Consider the following 18,209-nt stretch of genomic DNA (forward strand, 5'->3'; position numbering starts at 1 on the left):
CTTGGAGAGAGTCAGGACAGAACTTTGGTTGGGGTTTGGAGACACACTAATAAACCTGACTTGACGACTTCACCTAGAGAACCTTCTACACTCGAACAGGCATGTTCCTGAAGACATTCGAAGAGTCTTGATTCACGGTTGATCAGCGCGGCCTCGTCAGAGTTTTGTCAGTGAGGTTCCTCAATGAGATCTAACGTGGATGGATTTTGTGGCGCATAAAATCAAACATGTTTCTGCACAGCTGAGCTCCCGCTGCTCTTCAAATGATGTTTCCACTCGCTGTTCAGTTTTGGGAGCTGAACCATTTCTCCAACTCCCGCTCCAATGAACACTTTTTAAGTATTACATGGATGTCATGTGACCCACGTGTGAGCCAGTGATTGAAGCTTGATGCCACTTTAACTCTCACTTTTTTTTACTGATGTAACTCATTGATCGATTGACTGTATCTTATAATCTCCCAAATTATGTCAAGTGTCTTGTGGCTATTGTCGTTGTTGATTTGCTAACGCTAACACTATTGCTAACACAAATGCTAACGCTAACGGCGCAATGACAGTCAGAACCATCAGAAACTGACAGGAACTGCTGAGGGAAAGAAGGAGGCTGTGTGAGTCCTGCTGTCCTGTCAGCTCCCCCCGTGTCCATTAGTGGATGAAGTCATGGCCATGTGCTAATTGCCAGTGACAGAGCAGCGTGTGTGTGTGTGTGTGTGGGGGGGGGGGGGGCATAATGGGGGTAAAAGAAAGGGTTTAGAGAGAGAAGTGGGGCCCCAGACAGACCAGTCTCATTGGAAAACGCCCGTCTAATTTGTGTGTGTGTGTGCGTGAGTCTGTGTGTGTGTCTGTGTGTGTGTGTGTGTGTGTGTGTGTGTGTGTCTGTGTGTGTCTGTGTGTGTCTGTGTGTATGCGTGCATGCGTACTCTCCGAACAAGCTCAACATCATTTTCCTGGTGATAATTCCAGTCAAGAGATTCACCCACTGACTGAGAGGAAGGAAGGTTTGAATCTCCTTTTCACTGAAAGAGAAGAAGTCACTTCATTAAACATTAAAATAGTAGAAGAAGAAGCTCTGACAGGTGAGCTGCTGCAGACCAGTAAGACTTCACTTTGTCGTATAACTGGTTTGTGTTGGTGAAAATGACTAAAATCCTTATTTTAAATATATTTATGTACAAAAAAACTTTCAATATGTAGAGCGTTTTGTTTGATTGACCACAGTTGGTACAGTATAACGTTAAATTCTGGTGTGGATAGGGGAGGAGAAGAGGAATGTCCCTGAAGAAACCCTCATCATCATCATCCTCCGAGACCGTCGCCGCTCATCAATAAGTGATGTTGAGTCAACAGTCACACCTTCAGCCTGCTCATATAAAAGTTTAATCATCGGCTCCATCAATATTTCACCAGCGTCTCTAAACTCTGGAGTCTGAGATGGAGAGAGGATTCTGGGCTCGTTCCGACCTCACTGACTTGATTTGACCTCAGAGGTCAGGGAGATAAAAACAGGATTGGGAGAAGAAGAACAGAGAGAAGATGGAGGGAGGAGATGCTCACCTGCCAAAGCAAGTAGGCTGAAGGGATGTGGACTAAAATGGTCGTCAGGAATCTACTTAGCCTCACTTGTCCGTACAATACATGATAATAACGACAACATGAAAAAAAAAAAAATTCCTGAATGTGGACAGGAGACGTAGGAAACCACAGAGGGGACGTGTGAAGAGGAGAAACAGAAAGAACGGTACAAAAATAAATGAATTCAATAAAATAATAAATAAACTAATCCATCCATCATCCATCCATCCATCATCCATCCATCATCATCCATCCCTCCATGTTCTCCCTCTTCTCCTGTTCAGGGTGGTGGGGTGGAGTCTATCCCAGCAGCCTTCCCCCTGGACAGGTCACCAGTCCATGGCAGGGCCAACACATAGAGACAGACAACCATTGGCTCTCCCAGCCACGCCTACGGTCAATTTAGAGTCTGGATTAACCTGGTCCCTCTTGATGTCTTTGGACTGTGGAGGAAGCTGGAGTACCAGAGAGAACCCACACAGGAACAGGGAGAACATGGAGACTCACACAGAAAGACCCCGTGCTGCAGCCGGGGCTCCACCCACAACCTTCTTGCTGGGGGGCCACAGTGAGGACCACTGCTCCACTGTGCTGCCCTGAACTAAATCAGATAAAATCATCAAATTGACTTTAAAATGATATTTGAAAAACACAAAGAAAGAAAGATAATTCAAGATATTCTAACATGTTGGTGTCACATTTCTAAGCAACATCTCCACTCTGAGTTGTAGCTCATCCTGATTAACTCGAACAGATTAGATGTAATCATCAATTTTATAAATAAACTGCTTTAAATGTTTCTTTGTTAATATGTTCAGCTTTAATGTTATAGACTATTTACATGAGAGTTACTGTTCTAAGCATGCCTGTTTAGCACTGCATCACCACGACCTCCAGTCTCCCTGGACCTCCAGTCTCCCTGGACCCCCTTAGACCTCCAGTCTCCCTGGACTTCCAGTCTCCCTGGACCCCCTTGGACCTCCAGTCTCCCTGGACCTCCCTGGACCTCCAGTCTCCCTGGACCCCCCTTGGACCTCCAGTCTCCCTGGACCTCCCTGGACCTCCAGTCTCCCTGGACCTCCCTGGACCTCCAGTCTCGCTGGACCTCCCTGGACCTCTAGTCTCCCTGGACCTCCAGTCTCCCTGGACCTCCCTGGACCTCCCTGGACCTCCAGTCTCCCTGGACCTCCAGTCTCCCTGGACCTCCAGTCTCCCTGGCCCCGCTCAGGCAGCACGCTGCTCCATCCCTTCTGTCTGTTTGAAATGATGGAAAGGAAGTTTGATTGTTTCAAGTCAACTAAATACCGGCGTTGAGGTGCCAGAGTCCAGCAGGACCACACTTGAGGGCTGGTCTGGTGGTTTCAGCAATGCATCTCCCTGTGGGGCCTCAGCTGCCAGATTTAAGTGTCTGTTCAGTATTTTAGTCACTTTGCTGTTTGTCTCTCTTTCATGGAGCAACATGGAGCTCAGTGACAAACCAGCACGCTGGGGCGCCAAATCAGAGAGCAACACGCCGTGCCACACCCGGGCTGGTGCAGCCACACTGCTTTCACTCAACCTCAGTCTCAAACCAAACAGTGGCACTCTCGGTGGGTGTGTGTGTGTGTGTGTGTGTGTGTGTGTGTGTGTGTGTGTGTGTGCGCGCGTGCTCCTCCCTCTATTTCATTGTGGTTTCTCATTGGTGTGTCCCTCCTTTTCGCTCTCTGTCAGCATGTATGACCCCTATCTCTGTTCCTGTCAGTCTCATTCTGCTTTGATCAGTGTGTGTGTGTGTGTGTCTCTGTGTGTGTGTGTCGGTGTGTCTCTGTCTGTGTGTGTCTGTGTGTGTGTGTGTGTCTGTGTGTTTTAGATCCATATATGCATTTGCTGCTTCATTTTAACTGCATGTTGACCGTGTGCAAATACATGTATGTTATGTGTGCACACACACACATACATAGACACACACACACACACTCTCTGTGTTTCTCTTTGCTCTGTTATAAGAGCAGCTGCGGTCGACTGGAGGCTCTGATTCAATTGCAACGCTGGCCTGGGTTGTTATCCCAGGAGCTGGGGGTGCAGCAATGATGATGTCGCTGCCGGGGATCGAATACATGAACACATAAAACTTACACTGGTGTGGAAACTCTTGCTCTGTCACGTCCTTGTATTCCATGCAGATGCTGCTGCTGGTTCTAAGGTCACCGCATGTTCAGTGCTGACTAGCAGTAGTTAGCATTAACCAGTCGTTGGTATCAACGCGGTAACTCGGGGGTCTCAAACTCCTGCACCAGGCTGTCCTGCACTGTCACAGCAGGGTCACTTGAAGATCTCCAACAGTGGGAGTCCACCTCAGATGTTCCGTGTGCTGCTTTTGAAGAGACTTCCTGGTGTGGATGAGCACCAGAACTAAGAACCAACGGCAAACGATAACGGAGCTCAGAACCGAGAGAATCAGTGATGAGAGCTGAGAGCTCCACAAGAACCCTAACCCAAGGAGAAGAAACTGTCGACAGCAGCATTTCTATCAAAGCTGTGAACCAGCTCTGGTCTGCTGGTCCCCACAAACCTCCACCACGTCTGAGTCAATGACAGGCTGCTGGAGTCCGGACGACAGGACGTTGTCTGTTACGCAGCGAACAATATTTTTGCTCCCCTGGTTTGTCTGAGCGGTGCCACTGGAATGCTGGAGTGAGTAATTATGACCTACTGGACGAGCTGGGAATTTCCCACATTTGACTTTGGGCTGGACAGCAGTGTCATTCTTAGAGAGCCAAGGGAGGCTTTGCCCAGAAACATCGGAGGAAAGTGACTGAGACGAGGGAGAAAGGAGGAGGAAGGGGGGAGGGGAGGGGAGGGTGTTGGAGAGAAAAGATAGCTTGAGGGTGGAGGAGAATGAGGGAGAGAGGAGAAGAAGGATGGGGGATAATGAGTGATTAAGGGAGGAGGTGGAGACGAGCTGAGGACCTCGACAGCTTAATTAGGTGCAGCTGAAGGCGACACCTGCCCCCCCCCCCCCCCCCCTCCACTGCCTTCAGACATGCAGACCTTTGAGGGGAAGCAGTACAATCAGGCGTCTTACAGTGGGTCAGGTATGGACTGCCCCCGTAAAACCTGCCCCCCCATCACCCGAGGCGGATGCACTGCATGAATAATGCAGCAGGCAGGGGTGGAGGCCACTGGGTGTGTGCACAGAGGAAGAGAGAAACAGAGGGGTAGGTCCTCCTCCTTCACCACCCCCTTCTCTCCATTCTCCTCCCCTCCCCTGTTCTCCCAACCCCCTAGCTCCCGGCCGCACTGCAGAAGGTCAGAGGGAAGAAGAGGAGGGAGGCACAGGGAGAGCCGGGGTGGGTGTCGCTGGATGTACAGGAACATGCCGAGAGGAGAGCGCCGGGACAAGCGATGACAACCATGCTGAGTCCAAAGATCAGGCAGACCAGGAGAGGTAGGACAGCTTGTTTGCTCTCTGACGCGTCAGGCTGACATCCCTCACAGGAGCATCAGCTGAGAGGACGCAGCTCTCTCCTCCAGTCAGGGATCTGAATCCAAAAATAAAGCAGCTTATAATCCAGTGTCATATTTGCGTTTAACTGGAGCGCCGAGGCGGCCAGCCTGAGCGTCTGGAGCATCTCTAGTTTTGTCAGCTGCTGCTCTGCACTTGTGCACTCAGAGCCATGAACGGCTGTATTAACCAGTGTCCTTCCCTCCTCCGTCTCCATGACTGCAGCTCACAGCTGGATCTGATTAGCAGGACGTGAACAGAAGCCCAGAGTGGCACCGAGATGTGTTAATCTCAGCTGAGTGGCATGAAATTGGTCTGCAAGTGGATTAAATCCGCACGTAGTAAGACAGTGGAGTAGATTAACTGTTCCTGCAGGCTCACGCCGAGAACCAACATGGTGGTTTAACATTGGCGGTGGATATTAGTGTCATATTTTAGGGTTATTAGGTGTGTTTCATTTTTATTGTTGATTCAGGGCACTGGGAGTTACTCTGATGCTGGTTGCATTTCTGTTAAGACTTGACATGTAAGAGGGTGATCCACCAGTGGGGAGGGGAACCGTTCCCAGCGTCTCTCTGCTGACAGCATCGTGTATGCTGCGTGGAACTCAGGAGTGACGGCAGATGTAGCGGTGCGGCGCTCACCTGGCTGAGGTCACAGCAGGTCATGGGAGGGTCATGGAACACTGACATATGAGGGTGGGTTCCTCCGTGCTGAGAGCAGCCACACTGCCTCACTCCCATTGTTTGTGTGGTTTTACTGAGGTCGAACGACAAACCAAGAAAGACGGTAAAAGGGTGGGAAGTTCATTTGTTCTCTCAACAACCTGATTAGCATGGCGAATATTTAATGATCAGAAAAATATGAACTCAAAAGCTGTCCTCCTGGAGAACACGTCTCTGACCTCATTCCCTCGGTGACGGTGCAGGTGGGGAAGCTACACGTTTCTACAACAATTCAACAATGATTGTCGTATCTGGAGGGTAAATGCAGGCTAATTGGAGCATCTGTGACTGATGATGGAGCTACAGCCAGCAAATACTTAGCTTAGCATAAAACACTCCAAAACCTGAAGTGACAAAAACAAAAATTCAAGAACTAGAACTCGTGGAATAATCAGGTTGCCAGAGGTACCTTTTAGTACCTTCGCATTCGGACTTTAGCTAAGCTAATCAGGGGCTAGCGACACATGTTTGGTACGCGACATACAGGTAGCATAGGAATCATCCCTTCCACCTTTTTACCATGTGAATGAACATGGATTCACTAAAAATGTGGCATTATTTCATGAAATGACAATCATCCTCCCTGCTTCTGCTGTAACACTTCAGGTTGGTACCAGTGGAGGCCGCAGGTGCAGATATGTCACCGACGCCTTCACAAAGACCCGTTTAAATGGCGGCTGAGGACTGCTAGCGTGACTCTGCCTCCATGGTTCTTGGCATCGAGTGTCTACCAGCAGCTTTAATTGCCCACTCGTCTGCTCCACACTGCTGCTGCATCACTTTCATCTGCGTTACCATGGTTTTTATCCCCAAACTAGCAGCGCATTGATATTCTGCACTTCCAGGAATGAACACAGATACTGAACGAGAGAACGGGAGAATGGAGAACACGCACAGACACTCGTGAGACGCACACAAGAGAGGAAAGATGCTCATAGACATGCAAACACACACTGGAGCATCAGTTCCACTCCACTGCAGCATTCACATACTGGCTGTTCATTATTGGCCACACCTCCAGCATGGCTAACACACACACACACACACACACACACACACACACACACACACACACACACACACACACACATACACACACTGGTTAAGTCATTAATCAGCTGTGATAGGCTAACTGGAAGTTGCGCTCTGATGCACCTGTAACTCTCAGCCATAAATCATGACACAACAACCAGATTAATGAAATTGAATTCCACCAATGTGCCTGTTTGCATGCGTGTGTGTGTGTGCGTGTGTGTGTGTGTGTGTGTGTGTGTGTGTGTGTGTGTGTGTGTGTGTGTGTGTGTGTGTGTGTGTGTGATTTAGCCATCAGTGTGTACTGGAGCACTCACTCTGCCAGGCTAATGGATGGACTCTTCTCGAATGAGCCATAACTCCATTTCCTGCTGATAATAAAAATACATCTCCTAGGTGATGCCACTGAGACCGTGTGTGGAGTGTGTGTGATCAGGCATCTGAGTGTGTGTGTGTGTGTGTGTGTGTGTGTGTGTGTGTGTGTGTGTGTGTGTGTGTGTGTGTGAGAGAGAGAGAGAGAGAGAGAGAGAGAGAGAGAGAGAGAGAGAGAATGAAGCATCAAGTGTCCCTTCTTTTACAACACAACTTGTGTTTGGGTTTATGTCGCCCAGATGTCCTCAGTTCCACTATAGAACTCTCACAAGCATCACAAGGACACCAGCTGAATGATTCCGCAGGTTCTGGAGGAACTAGAACAGATCGTAGAACCACTGATATGAGGGTTGTTCTTAAAGGGCCGGTCCCTCCAAATTACAATAACATTTCCCCCTCAAGGAGAAAACAAAGACTTTTGTGGAATCATTTGCCAGGAAAGATATTTGAGATTCAATCCTCCAATACAATTGTGCTGAAAAGCATTTGAAATTACGCGTGCAGTCCAACGCCACAAGAAACCCCAGCAGAACATCGCAGCTCATTGCCTGACCATGACCCCTCCAGCAGGAGATACAGCAGGCTAGCACGCTGAATACGGTGGCACGGGACCCACAGGACAGGGCCTGTTAGTGAGCGGCTGAACGTGAAGAAACCACTGGGAATGTTCCAAATGTCTCTTATGTCACAAAACAAGCATTTTACCACCCACGTAGTTGCAGCTGACCGCTAGTTAGTGTCTCTGTTTGTGAGCTCACGGCTGGAGTTCGTTTAGCTCCTCACCGGCTCTCTGGACTAACCAACCTAACAAACTACCTGCTGAGAAGTCATGTGAGAAGATGCTTGTTTTGTGACACGAGACATTTGGAACATTCCCAGTGGTTTTCTTCTGGTGGTGTTGATCTTCAGCTCCAGGCCCTGGGTGGTGTATCTGGTTATAGCATGGAGTCGCAGGCAGAATACTGAGCCCTCACTGCTTGACTCAGCCCTGCATAACTACTATCCAGTGAGACTGACGCCGCCACAGTCCTGCTGCAGCGGACTGGGCTGCATTTAGAGTAAAACACCCTCCTCCAGCATCATAGTTGATAGTTGGAGATGTGACCACAGAGCAGCTCCACCTCAGCCATGGAAGGTCTGAATCACCCTGAGCTCAATGGACACACACACACACACACACACACACACACACACACACACAGTAGCAGTGACTCAGGCGTGAATTATTGGCCAGTGTGTGTTCCCCTCATGGTGAGTTACACACTGGAGCTCTTTTGTAGGTGGATAGAAAGATTTGAGCGATCTGTTTGTCCTGCTGGTCCTGAAGAGATGAAGAAGCAGAAATAAATATTAAGATTATGGATTAGATTAGATTAGATTAGATTAGATTAGATTAGATTAGATTAGATTATTATCGTTGGAGTGTCAGGACAAACAAGGCCTGCCTCTGAAGCTCTGATATCCAGGATGCGTGATAACAGTTTGATTTCTGTAAGTACTAACAGGAAGAAACTAAATGTTTTACTGAAGTACTTTAGTGCGTTGATGATGTATCTGTACTTTAGGGGACATTTACTACATTACATTTATCTGGAAGCATCAGTTACTAGTTGCTTTGAGGAGGCACAATCAGCTGATGAAGATGATTTACACTCAAATGTGAAGACACAATCAGAGCAACACAACTGGAACCCACACCACCTCGTCATGACCGTAACTGTTCTCAAACACAAACAAACATGGCGTCATAGCGGGAGCTCCAGGCTGCAGTGTGCAGGAAAAACATGGCGGTGTGGCAGCTAAAACTCCAGCAGAGTCACCTGACCAGCCCTCAGCTCGGCATGGTTTCATGGGGGGGTTCCCTTCTAGTAGAACTTTGAAAAGTGACTTTTACCAGAGTACTATTTCATGTGGGTATTTGTACTTTCAGCCTAAGGAAGTGTGTACACGTGGAGCAGTACTTGAGTCTGAGTGGTTTGAAGGCCCCTGCACTGAAGAACCAATCAAAGCCTTGAGGGCAGTTCCTCAAGGACGCGCCCAAAGAGGGCGAGCACTCATAAACAAACATAGTATCAATAACGGGCTTCGATGTAAAACAACTGATATTAAAATGAAAGAAAGAGAATTCACGACATCCCTGCTTACCTTGGTTCCTCTTTTGTGAACACGTTGCTGTGTAATAATCGACTGGGTTCCATAGACCAGGTGGAACCGGCAGCTCAGTCTCAGAGGGACAATTCGCCCAAACACTACGTTTCAGTCCAATCAACCGCCACGTTTGAGCCTCTCTGTAGCCGGCAGCATCCAGCCATGACAGCATGTGGTTAGAAAGACTACAAACATGGCCTTCCATCAGCATGGGGGGGTGGGGGGGTCCATGGGTGGCCTGCCCCTTTAGAATACTTCTCATTTCTGGTGTGGGGTTAGACCGCCGCTGCGGCCGATGTCGTTGCTCAGAACTCGAGCGTACTACATTAGAGCGTGTGTTGTTTCCGACGTATCGGTGAATCGCTCAGGGGGCTGGAGGTGACGAGACGTCTGAGTCACGCCCGGCTGTCTTGACTGATGCGGTTCGTGCGATAGAGGAATGTTTATCCTGGCGCCATGTGAGTGAATGCGTGGCTGAGATGCACCATCATGAATTGTTAATGCAGTTACAGCAGCGAACAGCCAGGCTCGTCCGGTCAGATGTGATGTTTCACTGCTGTCCATCTGTTACCATTCAGATTATTCCTGTACGTATTGATTTATTATCCGATCAGCTGCAGAATAAAGGCTACTGTTGCTTCCCGAGCCTCCTCATGCACATGGAAACCTGCTAACCAGGTCAAAGGACGGCACGTTTATCCCTCTGTCCATCACCATACATCTCTCCTGATCAGCAGGCCTTTCAGACCACACGAGAGGCCGTGACCCCAAAGGGAGGCCGGCCCGTCCTCGAGGCGCTACGAGCGCAGCAAAGAGAGAAATGAGACAATAAAACAGAATAAACATTGATTTTTCCTCCCTCTCCCCACTTATCCCTCCCCCGTCTCCTTCTGCGCCATCTGAACATTGATCACGTTCAGTGTGTGGGTGTGGATGGGGGTGTGTGTGCATGTATTGGCAGAATTGATTGATATGAATTATAAATGATTGACAGCTCAGCCTCCGATCCTTCCTCCTTCAGACCACATTCATCCTCCCGCCTCTCGTGTTGCATCCTTCTTTCTTCTTCACTGAATCCCATGTTCCTTTCCTTTATTACACAACAGCAAATAATTCCATCATGATGCCAATTACTACCGAGTATAAGTGTTGATTTGTGCTTTGTCATGTTTCCATTCAAGATTACATGTGAATAACCTCAAAATTGGTGGTTTTCTGAATGGAGTTTGGTTAGGAGAGGCACTGTAAATCTCCTTCTCCATCTGCCTCTCTTGTTAGGACCCCCCTCTCACCACTGCCTCCCTCATCTGCATCCTCTGTGTGTCCTCATGAATTATGCAGCCATGTCATCACCATGATGGTGGGCGGGCCAGTTTCTCTAATCAGCTGGTGAGGAGAAGAAGAAGCTGGTGATGTTGGTGATGGACGGCAGCAACAGGGAGGTTCTCTCTGATTGGGTTCTGTCCAACGAACGCTAGGTTCAGTTCGTGGGAAACCATCCCTCCAAATATGACACACTGCTCCTTTAAATGCAGGCTGATGTCATCCAGGAGTGGATCAGAGGGAGCAAACCCGGTGTTGTATGGACACACAACCCCCACCCCCCTTGTGAAAGTGTCCTTGACAGAGCTCAGGTTACGCACGTTTGATTCCGCCAGTCCCATGTGGTCCTATTATCTCACTATGCTACCAGCTTGTGCTTGTGGCTACACACAATACGGCTCCCTAAAATGAAAGTGGGATCACCTGAGGTTATAACTGTGTGATTATTTGTGCTGGCTGCCTGTCCAACACCCCTCCCTCTTCATCTGGAACCTCCGGGGCAGAAGGTGGTGTGTGTTCAGGAACTGCACCATGCAGCATTCACAATGAGGGCGAACAAGATGCAGCCTGCAGGGCCCAAGAGAGAAGCAGCATCCGGATCCTGCCCGCTTTAGTCAGCATGGACATGGAATGACAATGCCTGATGTGTGTGCGTGTGTGTGTGTGTGTGTGTGTGTGTGTGTGTCTGTGTGTGTGTAGCCAGGTCCAAGAGCATGGTGATGGGTGAGGTGTCACGGGGCTCCTGCCAGCCGACCTCCCCCAGCCTCCAGGAGGGGGCGCTGAAAGCCGGGTGGCTGAAGAAGCAGCGCAGCATCATGAAGAACTGGCAGCTGCGCTGGTTCGTGCTGCGCTCAGACCAGCTCTTCTTCTACAAGGACGAGGAAGAAACTAAACCACAGGTAACACTGACGGACCTACACGAACACATAACAGTGAGGTTGAAGATCCTCCACTGCCCCCTGGTGGCAGGGCGAAGGTCATGAATCACACCCTCTTCACGACGGCATCAGAATCACAAGTAACACAAACGACAGGGTCAGATTTATTTCTTACCTCTACCAGCAGTGAATGACGCTGTTGAAGGACGAGTGGGCTCCTCCTCCATCACTGCACCAGCCTCACAAGGATCCTTCATTCTGTTTCCTCTTTGATGAGGAACTCATGTTCAGGTGACCTCTGACCTCAGTCATGGCTGACCGGTTAGCTGTTGCTGGCAGGCTCACAGAGCTCTTACAAGAAGAATGATGTAATGCAATCTCTCTCCCTCTCGCTCTCTCTCTCTCTCTCTCCCTCTCTATCTCTCTCTCTCACTTTCTCACACCCAGACACACACACACACACACACACACACACACACACACACACACACACACACACAGATTTAAAAGACAATCACCTTTTCTCCATTGTTGCAGCAGAAATTGTGACACTTCCATTGATTTCTTCCATCTTCACTCTGCATGACTGCTGTTCATTTAATGTAGGCAGCAGCCATGTCAGCAAGTACAAACACACGCAGCCACTCTCACACACACACACTCTCACACACACACACTCTCACACACATACACTCTCAAACACACACACACTCTCACACACATACACTCTCAAACACACACACACTCTCACACACATACACTCTCAAACACAAACACACTCTCACACACACACACACACACTCTCACACACACATACACACACACACCCTCCTTGCTGTTTCTATTCTGTGGGGAGTGAATGAGTGAAGGCTCCAACAGACTTAATCAGAGCTCGCCAATACTCATCAGCCTGTATTGATCCACACACCGGATCTCTCTCTCTACCAAGATACACACAATCTCTCTCTCTCTCTCTTTCCCAGACACACACACACACACACACACACACACACACACACACACACACACACACCAACATTCACCACTCCCACCCCATTGATTAGAAGACACAAGAGAGAAGGCAAGAAGGGCATGATGTGTGTGTGTCTTGGTAGACGGAGGGGCAAGTCCACTGCTCAGCGTCACTCACACACTCACACACACACACACACACACACACACACACACACACACACACACACACACACACACACACACTCATCTGGAGTCAGCGCTCTGGCAGCCAGACAGGAGATGAACATCAGTCCAATGTTTGGAAACCATCCGACCCGAAACCAGTGCTGCTGGACCCACAAGGATCCACCGAGGTCCAGGGTGGTGTGGATCCGTTCGTCAGCCGTTCAGGATGCAATGTTCTGTTCATGAATATTCTAGAAGCAAGCAGGACACTTAAGCTGAGCTAAATATTTAAACCTGAGACTTGGCAGGTTGCATCACAGGGTTTAACAGCAGGATGCTGCTCTGGTTTGGTGTCTCAGTCGAAGACCAACACACACGACTCACTCAGTGTGTGGGGGTGGGGGGAGAAGTTACTGTGCAGCTCAGGTTCAGATGGGCGTGTCCACATCTGTTTATGGGTCGTGCCGCTGTACCGGAACAGAACAGAAGCGTTTCATCCCTGCTACATTTACAGCCTCCTGCTGTGTGATTTCTGCTCTCGGGTTTCCTCATCTTCCACAGCAACTCCTGTTATTCCAAGCACACAGCACCCGTGGGAGTTCCTCCCCCCTCCGGTTCCAGCCCTGCCCCTGTGCTCCATCTATCCACAGCTCCCACCTCTTCCATTTGTTGCCATGGCGACTAATGCTGGCGACAGCCCGGCCCTCCGGTTGAGGCGTTTTGGCAGAGTCCTCTCTCTGTTTGATGGAGGGTGCCAGTGGGCCGACCCCCAGACGCTGGCACCCCCTCCCAGTTCACTCGGCTTCAGTACTCAGGCCTAAATGCTATTGATCTCCATAATGTATTCTGATAATCTGAGCAGCTCCCTGGTCAACCAGAGGAGGAGCTGCTGACACCAGCAGGAGGGCTGAGATGAGCAGGGACCAGAGGGAGAGAGCTGCTGGAAGACTTCAGCTCTGCTTGAGTGTTCAGTTCATCAAACACTAACCAAATCATCACATGACCTGCGGGGGCCAATAAACTGAAGAGATTCAGGTGAGGAAGAACGTGACTGAAAGAAAAAGAAAACTGAGAATATTCAAGTCCAGAAGTCCTTGATGACAAAAATGAAAGTCCAAATGGACTTGAGACAAAAGCTGGGTTTCCATCAACGTCAGAAAAGGTTCACGGGAAAAACCTGAACCTGGAGAAAAACCTTCAGTCGCGCGAAGTCGCTCTGCAACTCTGGAGGTTTTTTGCCTCTTTTGACAAAGAGCAAACGTGTCAACAGGAGACGGAATCTCAGACTTTGAGTCCAGAGGCCGCCACCGAACGCCATTTACAACGTGTCCAACTGAACAGAACTCCTCAAGACGCTGCTCCGTTTGTCTCTCGCGTCACGTTGCCTGTATGACATCATCGTCACCTAGTTTACTTGTTTTGGACCAGCTGAAGGAAACGCAGGTGACTCACATTTCCACACAAGCTTTTCGCTGACCAGCGTGATCTCGATCTGTCTTTGGTTATGATTGACAGCCAGAGAGCTGCCAAATGATCATCAGGAGATTAAAGGGCAAGTTTATGAGGTGGAGAAGGAGCGGGCGGGGGGGGGGGGGGGGGTTGTCCCAGCAGAGTCTTTGAATGTGTCTCCCTGCCGTGTGTTTCAGGGTTGTATACCTCTGCAGGGGTGCCAGGTGAACGAGCTCACTGCTAACCCCGACGAACCAGGAAGACACCTGTTTGAGATCATACCAGGTGAGAGATGGGGGGGGGGGGGGGGTTTACAGGTCACAATCTGATGTTTTGATCAACCAGGAAGTGGCTCATGTGTGGATCACATAAAACGTCATCAGTAAGGAAAATGTCAGGGTGTTTTTGATTTAGTCGTCACAGAACACGACTACAAGCATGTGACCATGCAGACGTGCCTTCATCACTTGTGTCACGTCCTCGTCCCCCATGTCTTCATCAGTCTATGGTGGAGGTGATGATGTCACTAACTCACATCTGTGTCCGTGGCGATGCTGGAGTTCACACCCACCATATTCTCTTACTGACAGCAGTAGCAGCTGCTGCAGTTGTGTTTCTACATCTGGATTTGTGTTAGACAGTAAATCTGCACACTGATTCCTCCCCATTCTTCTGCTTGCTGTTCTGTGTTTGAACAGCAGGGTGCACTGTTACACAGGGTTCATTGCTGTAAACCTGCTAATCTCATGTTTCATGTTCAAGAGAACCAAAGTCCAACTAACAGGAAGGCAGTAGAAAGTAAAAGGAGCTCCAATCGCCTGGAGGTCTGTGATGACAATCAGGGGTCAAACTCCATGTCGTTCAGAGCGAGATGGTCAGGTCAAGGTCTTTTCTGATTAAATTCAGTGATAAAAGACTTAAAAGATCAAACCCATCACAATGCTTGAGAAGTGGAACATGTGTTCTACAGTGTGGCAGCTGACCCGGGGATAGGACCCTGCTGGCTCCTTCAGGCATTGTTTGCTCTGCTCGTGTTTATCATGGCCACCAGGCTTGTGGCCCTCTGTGTGTTTTGTTTATGACCCGTCAACGTTGCAGAGAGCTGCGAAGTCCAATGAGCTTCCAACCTCCAGCAGCAGAAACCTGAGGAAAGTATGAGGTGGAGAACGTGTGGCGTCTCATTAGTGGAACTAAGATCCCCAAACCACACGAAATTTAGAAGCTTTAATGCATGAGATTGTACCGCATGCATGAAGATACGCAGCTACTGAGTACATTTGTGTCATATTAAAGAGGTACTTCACCCAAAAGCTGTATTTGCCTTTCAAATACTCACTCATAGGTGTCTTGAGTTCTCAAAAACATTTTTCCCTCCTGCATCACTTCTTTGAGACTCCAGAATGCAGAAAGAGCCAGCTACATTTATTTAACTTGACACTAACGGACTGACGGCTAACCCCAGCTACATTTATTTAACTTGACGCTAACGGACTGACGGCTAACCCCAGCTACATTTATTTAACTTGACGCTAACGGACTGACGGCTAACCCCAGCTACATTTATTTAGCTTGAAGCTAACGGACTGACGGCTAACCCCAGTTACATTTATTTAGCTTGAAGCTAATGCAGACTTACAACAGCTAAACTGTCAAGAAACGGTGCTACCAAGACTGAACGTGGGCGAGAGTGAGTGACATGGTTCAACTGAATATTGCACTCAGCGCCACCATCAGGAAGCACAGAATGGAAGTTCAATCATTAGTTTGATGTCCCATCCAAGTGTTAGTGGGTCACTGATCATCTGGCTGGATGAAGGAGACCTGGTTACCCCAGACCACCTGAGGGGACTGTAAACACACCTTTTTGAGCAGTTAGCTGTTGTTGGCTATCCATTAGCTTCATTAGCTTCAAGCATACACATGGCTGGCTCTCTATGTATTCTCACATCACAAAGAAGGGATGCAGGAGGGAAAAAAATGTCTTTGTGAGTTCAAGACTGTTAGTGAGTAATTGACAAAATACTTTTTTGGGTAAATTACTTTAAAGTTCGTCATGAATAATTAGCATTTGTATAACAAACTACGATAATACTGGCCTGAATGTTTATTACAAAGCTATGTATGCTAGCATATGTAGCATCCCTAGCTTTAGCCCACTGTGTGGCCAATTCTACCTCCAAAAGGTGTGTAGGTGGTCCAGAGGTCCTTAAGTTCCTGTTCTAAAACTTAGCCTCGTTGGTTGGGATGTCAAACAAAGGTTCATGAGTAAATTTGTATCCTAGCTAGCTTTGTGTAGCTACTGTGGTGTTAGCCTTCTAGCTAGTTACATAACATCACCTGTCAATACTGTGACAGAAATTGGCTGAAATATGGCCCTTGGCTTCATTTGGTTCTCACGGGGAGGAGTTTGTTCCCACTGTTCCGCTGTGATGCAGCAGAACTCCTGCAGCCACCAAGGTGCCGGTCTGTTGTCAGTATACCACTGGAAGTGGGACCTTATTAGAAGGGAACCTTTCTACGAATGAGTTCTATATGCAGGAACGGTGTTTAAATAGAATAAAGAGGTGGTTCTTTTGTGAATGTGTTGGCAGCTTTGTTTCTGACAACAGAAAACCACACGTGAGGTGAGACTCACGGTCCGTCAGCACCCCGGCTGCTGTGGTGACCTGAGTGAGAACGGCGTTCTGCGACTGCTGCTGCCTTACTCTCACTCGCAGCACTCAACAGTGTGTGTGTGTGTGGGGGGGGGGGGGGGCTTCACTCCTACATCAGTTTTGACAACTGTCCTGTACTCATTCACAACATCAACTGAACCTCATCCATGCAGGCAGATTCTATCAACTTCGCAGAGCAGAACTGCATGAAGGAAGCACATTTCAGTGACATCAGTAGTTCAGCATTCATGTCAGTAGACTCCATGCTGCATTGTATTTGCTGCCAGCAGAACCAGCCGTGCAGGACAAAGCTGATTCCACAGTCATGTGCCGGAGTTGGTCCCAAAGCCTGGAGGCATGAAGGGAACGGGCAAATAAAGGGATTTTAAAAAATATTCTTTGTGTTTGACAGCTGAGTCAGAAAGACCTCTGAAGCAGTGAAGCAATGAAGCCACCAGGAAAATACACAAAACAACAAGACAATACACACGAGTGCATAAATGACAACTTCTGCTCATACATTAGGCAGAAACTTACACACACACACACACACACACACACAAGCTTTTCAAATGTTTCAGAAAAACCCAACAGGCCAACCAGAGGTCAGAGTCCTTTGTCTTTTACTGAGAGCCAAAAGCACGCAGAACCCTGGAAATCTTTGACCTTTGACCTCTGTAACATTAACACAGCACTTTTCCACAGCCTTCAACCTGCATAACATGACACATAACAAGGACCTCATATTCTACTCCCTATCAATAGGAACGCTGCTCCTTTTTCATGTGAAACAACATAAAAAAATAATAGGAAGACAGAAATCTTTGACTGATCCGAGGCTCCGCGTCTCAGAGAACTCAGAGCAGAGCAACACACCCCTCTGTCCTGTGATGATGGACACTGTTATCCTCCAACCCCCAGTATTTAGTGATGATGTATTCACAGTACTTGTTCTACTACTTTTAAACAGAGTAGTCTGGTATTTTGGGTCCATTTCTGAGTTTCCACCCAAGGCGGCCCAGTGGAGCAGTGGTCCTCACTGTGGCCCCCAGCAAGACGGTTGTGGGTGGAGCCCCCCCTGGATGGATGGAGGGATGGAGGGATGATGGATGGATGGAGGGATGGATGGATGGATGATGGAGGGATGGATGGAGGGATGGTTGGATGATGGAGGGATGGATGGAGGGATGATGGAGGGATGGATGGAGGGATGGATGATGATGGATGGATGGATGGATGGATGATGGATGGAGGGATGTCCCACTTGTCCTCAGTTCAGATGACAGTTGTGACTCGGGGTGAGTCAGGTCCTGGTCCACTAGGGACCGTATCTGACCCGGGTCATGTAGCATGCTAAATGCTACATGACCCAATGCCAGATGCTATCTGGGCTGTGTTGTTGTGTTAGCATGTAAGAATTGTCATTGCTA

At 48.7% G+C, this 18,209-nt stretch overlaps 1 protein-coding gene across 1 annotated transcript in view; it reads left to right on the top strand.

Moving 5' to 3' along the window:
• Nucleotides 1-4,877: 4,877 nt before the first annotated feature.
• arhgap22b (Rho GTPase activating protein 22b) overlaps nucleotides 4,878-18,209 on the top strand; it is a 28,121-nt gene continuing 14,789 nt past the window's right edge. The window contains exons 1-3 of the mRNA XM_086194984.1: nucleotides 4,878-5,001; nucleotides 11,358-11,557; nucleotides 14,323-14,410. Of these exons, the coding sequence (XP_086051110.1) occupies nucleotides 4,959-5,001; nucleotides 11,358-11,557; nucleotides 14,323-14,410 (331 nt within the window). The 5' untranslated portion in view covers nucleotides 4,878-4,958. The remainder of the gene's footprint in view (nucleotides 5,002-11,357; nucleotides 11,558-14,322; nucleotides 14,411-18,209) is intronic.

The sequence above is a fragment of the Aulostomus chinensis genome, chromosome 23 (genome assembly GCF_037954235.1).
Source record: "Aulostomus chinensis isolate RoL2024-O1b breed Wild chromosome 23, RoL_Achi_v1.0, whole genome shotgun sequence".
NCBI classification, from domain to species: domain Eukaryota; kingdom Metazoa; phylum Chordata; class Actinopteri; order Syngnathiformes; family Aulostomidae; genus Aulostomus; species Aulostomus chinensis.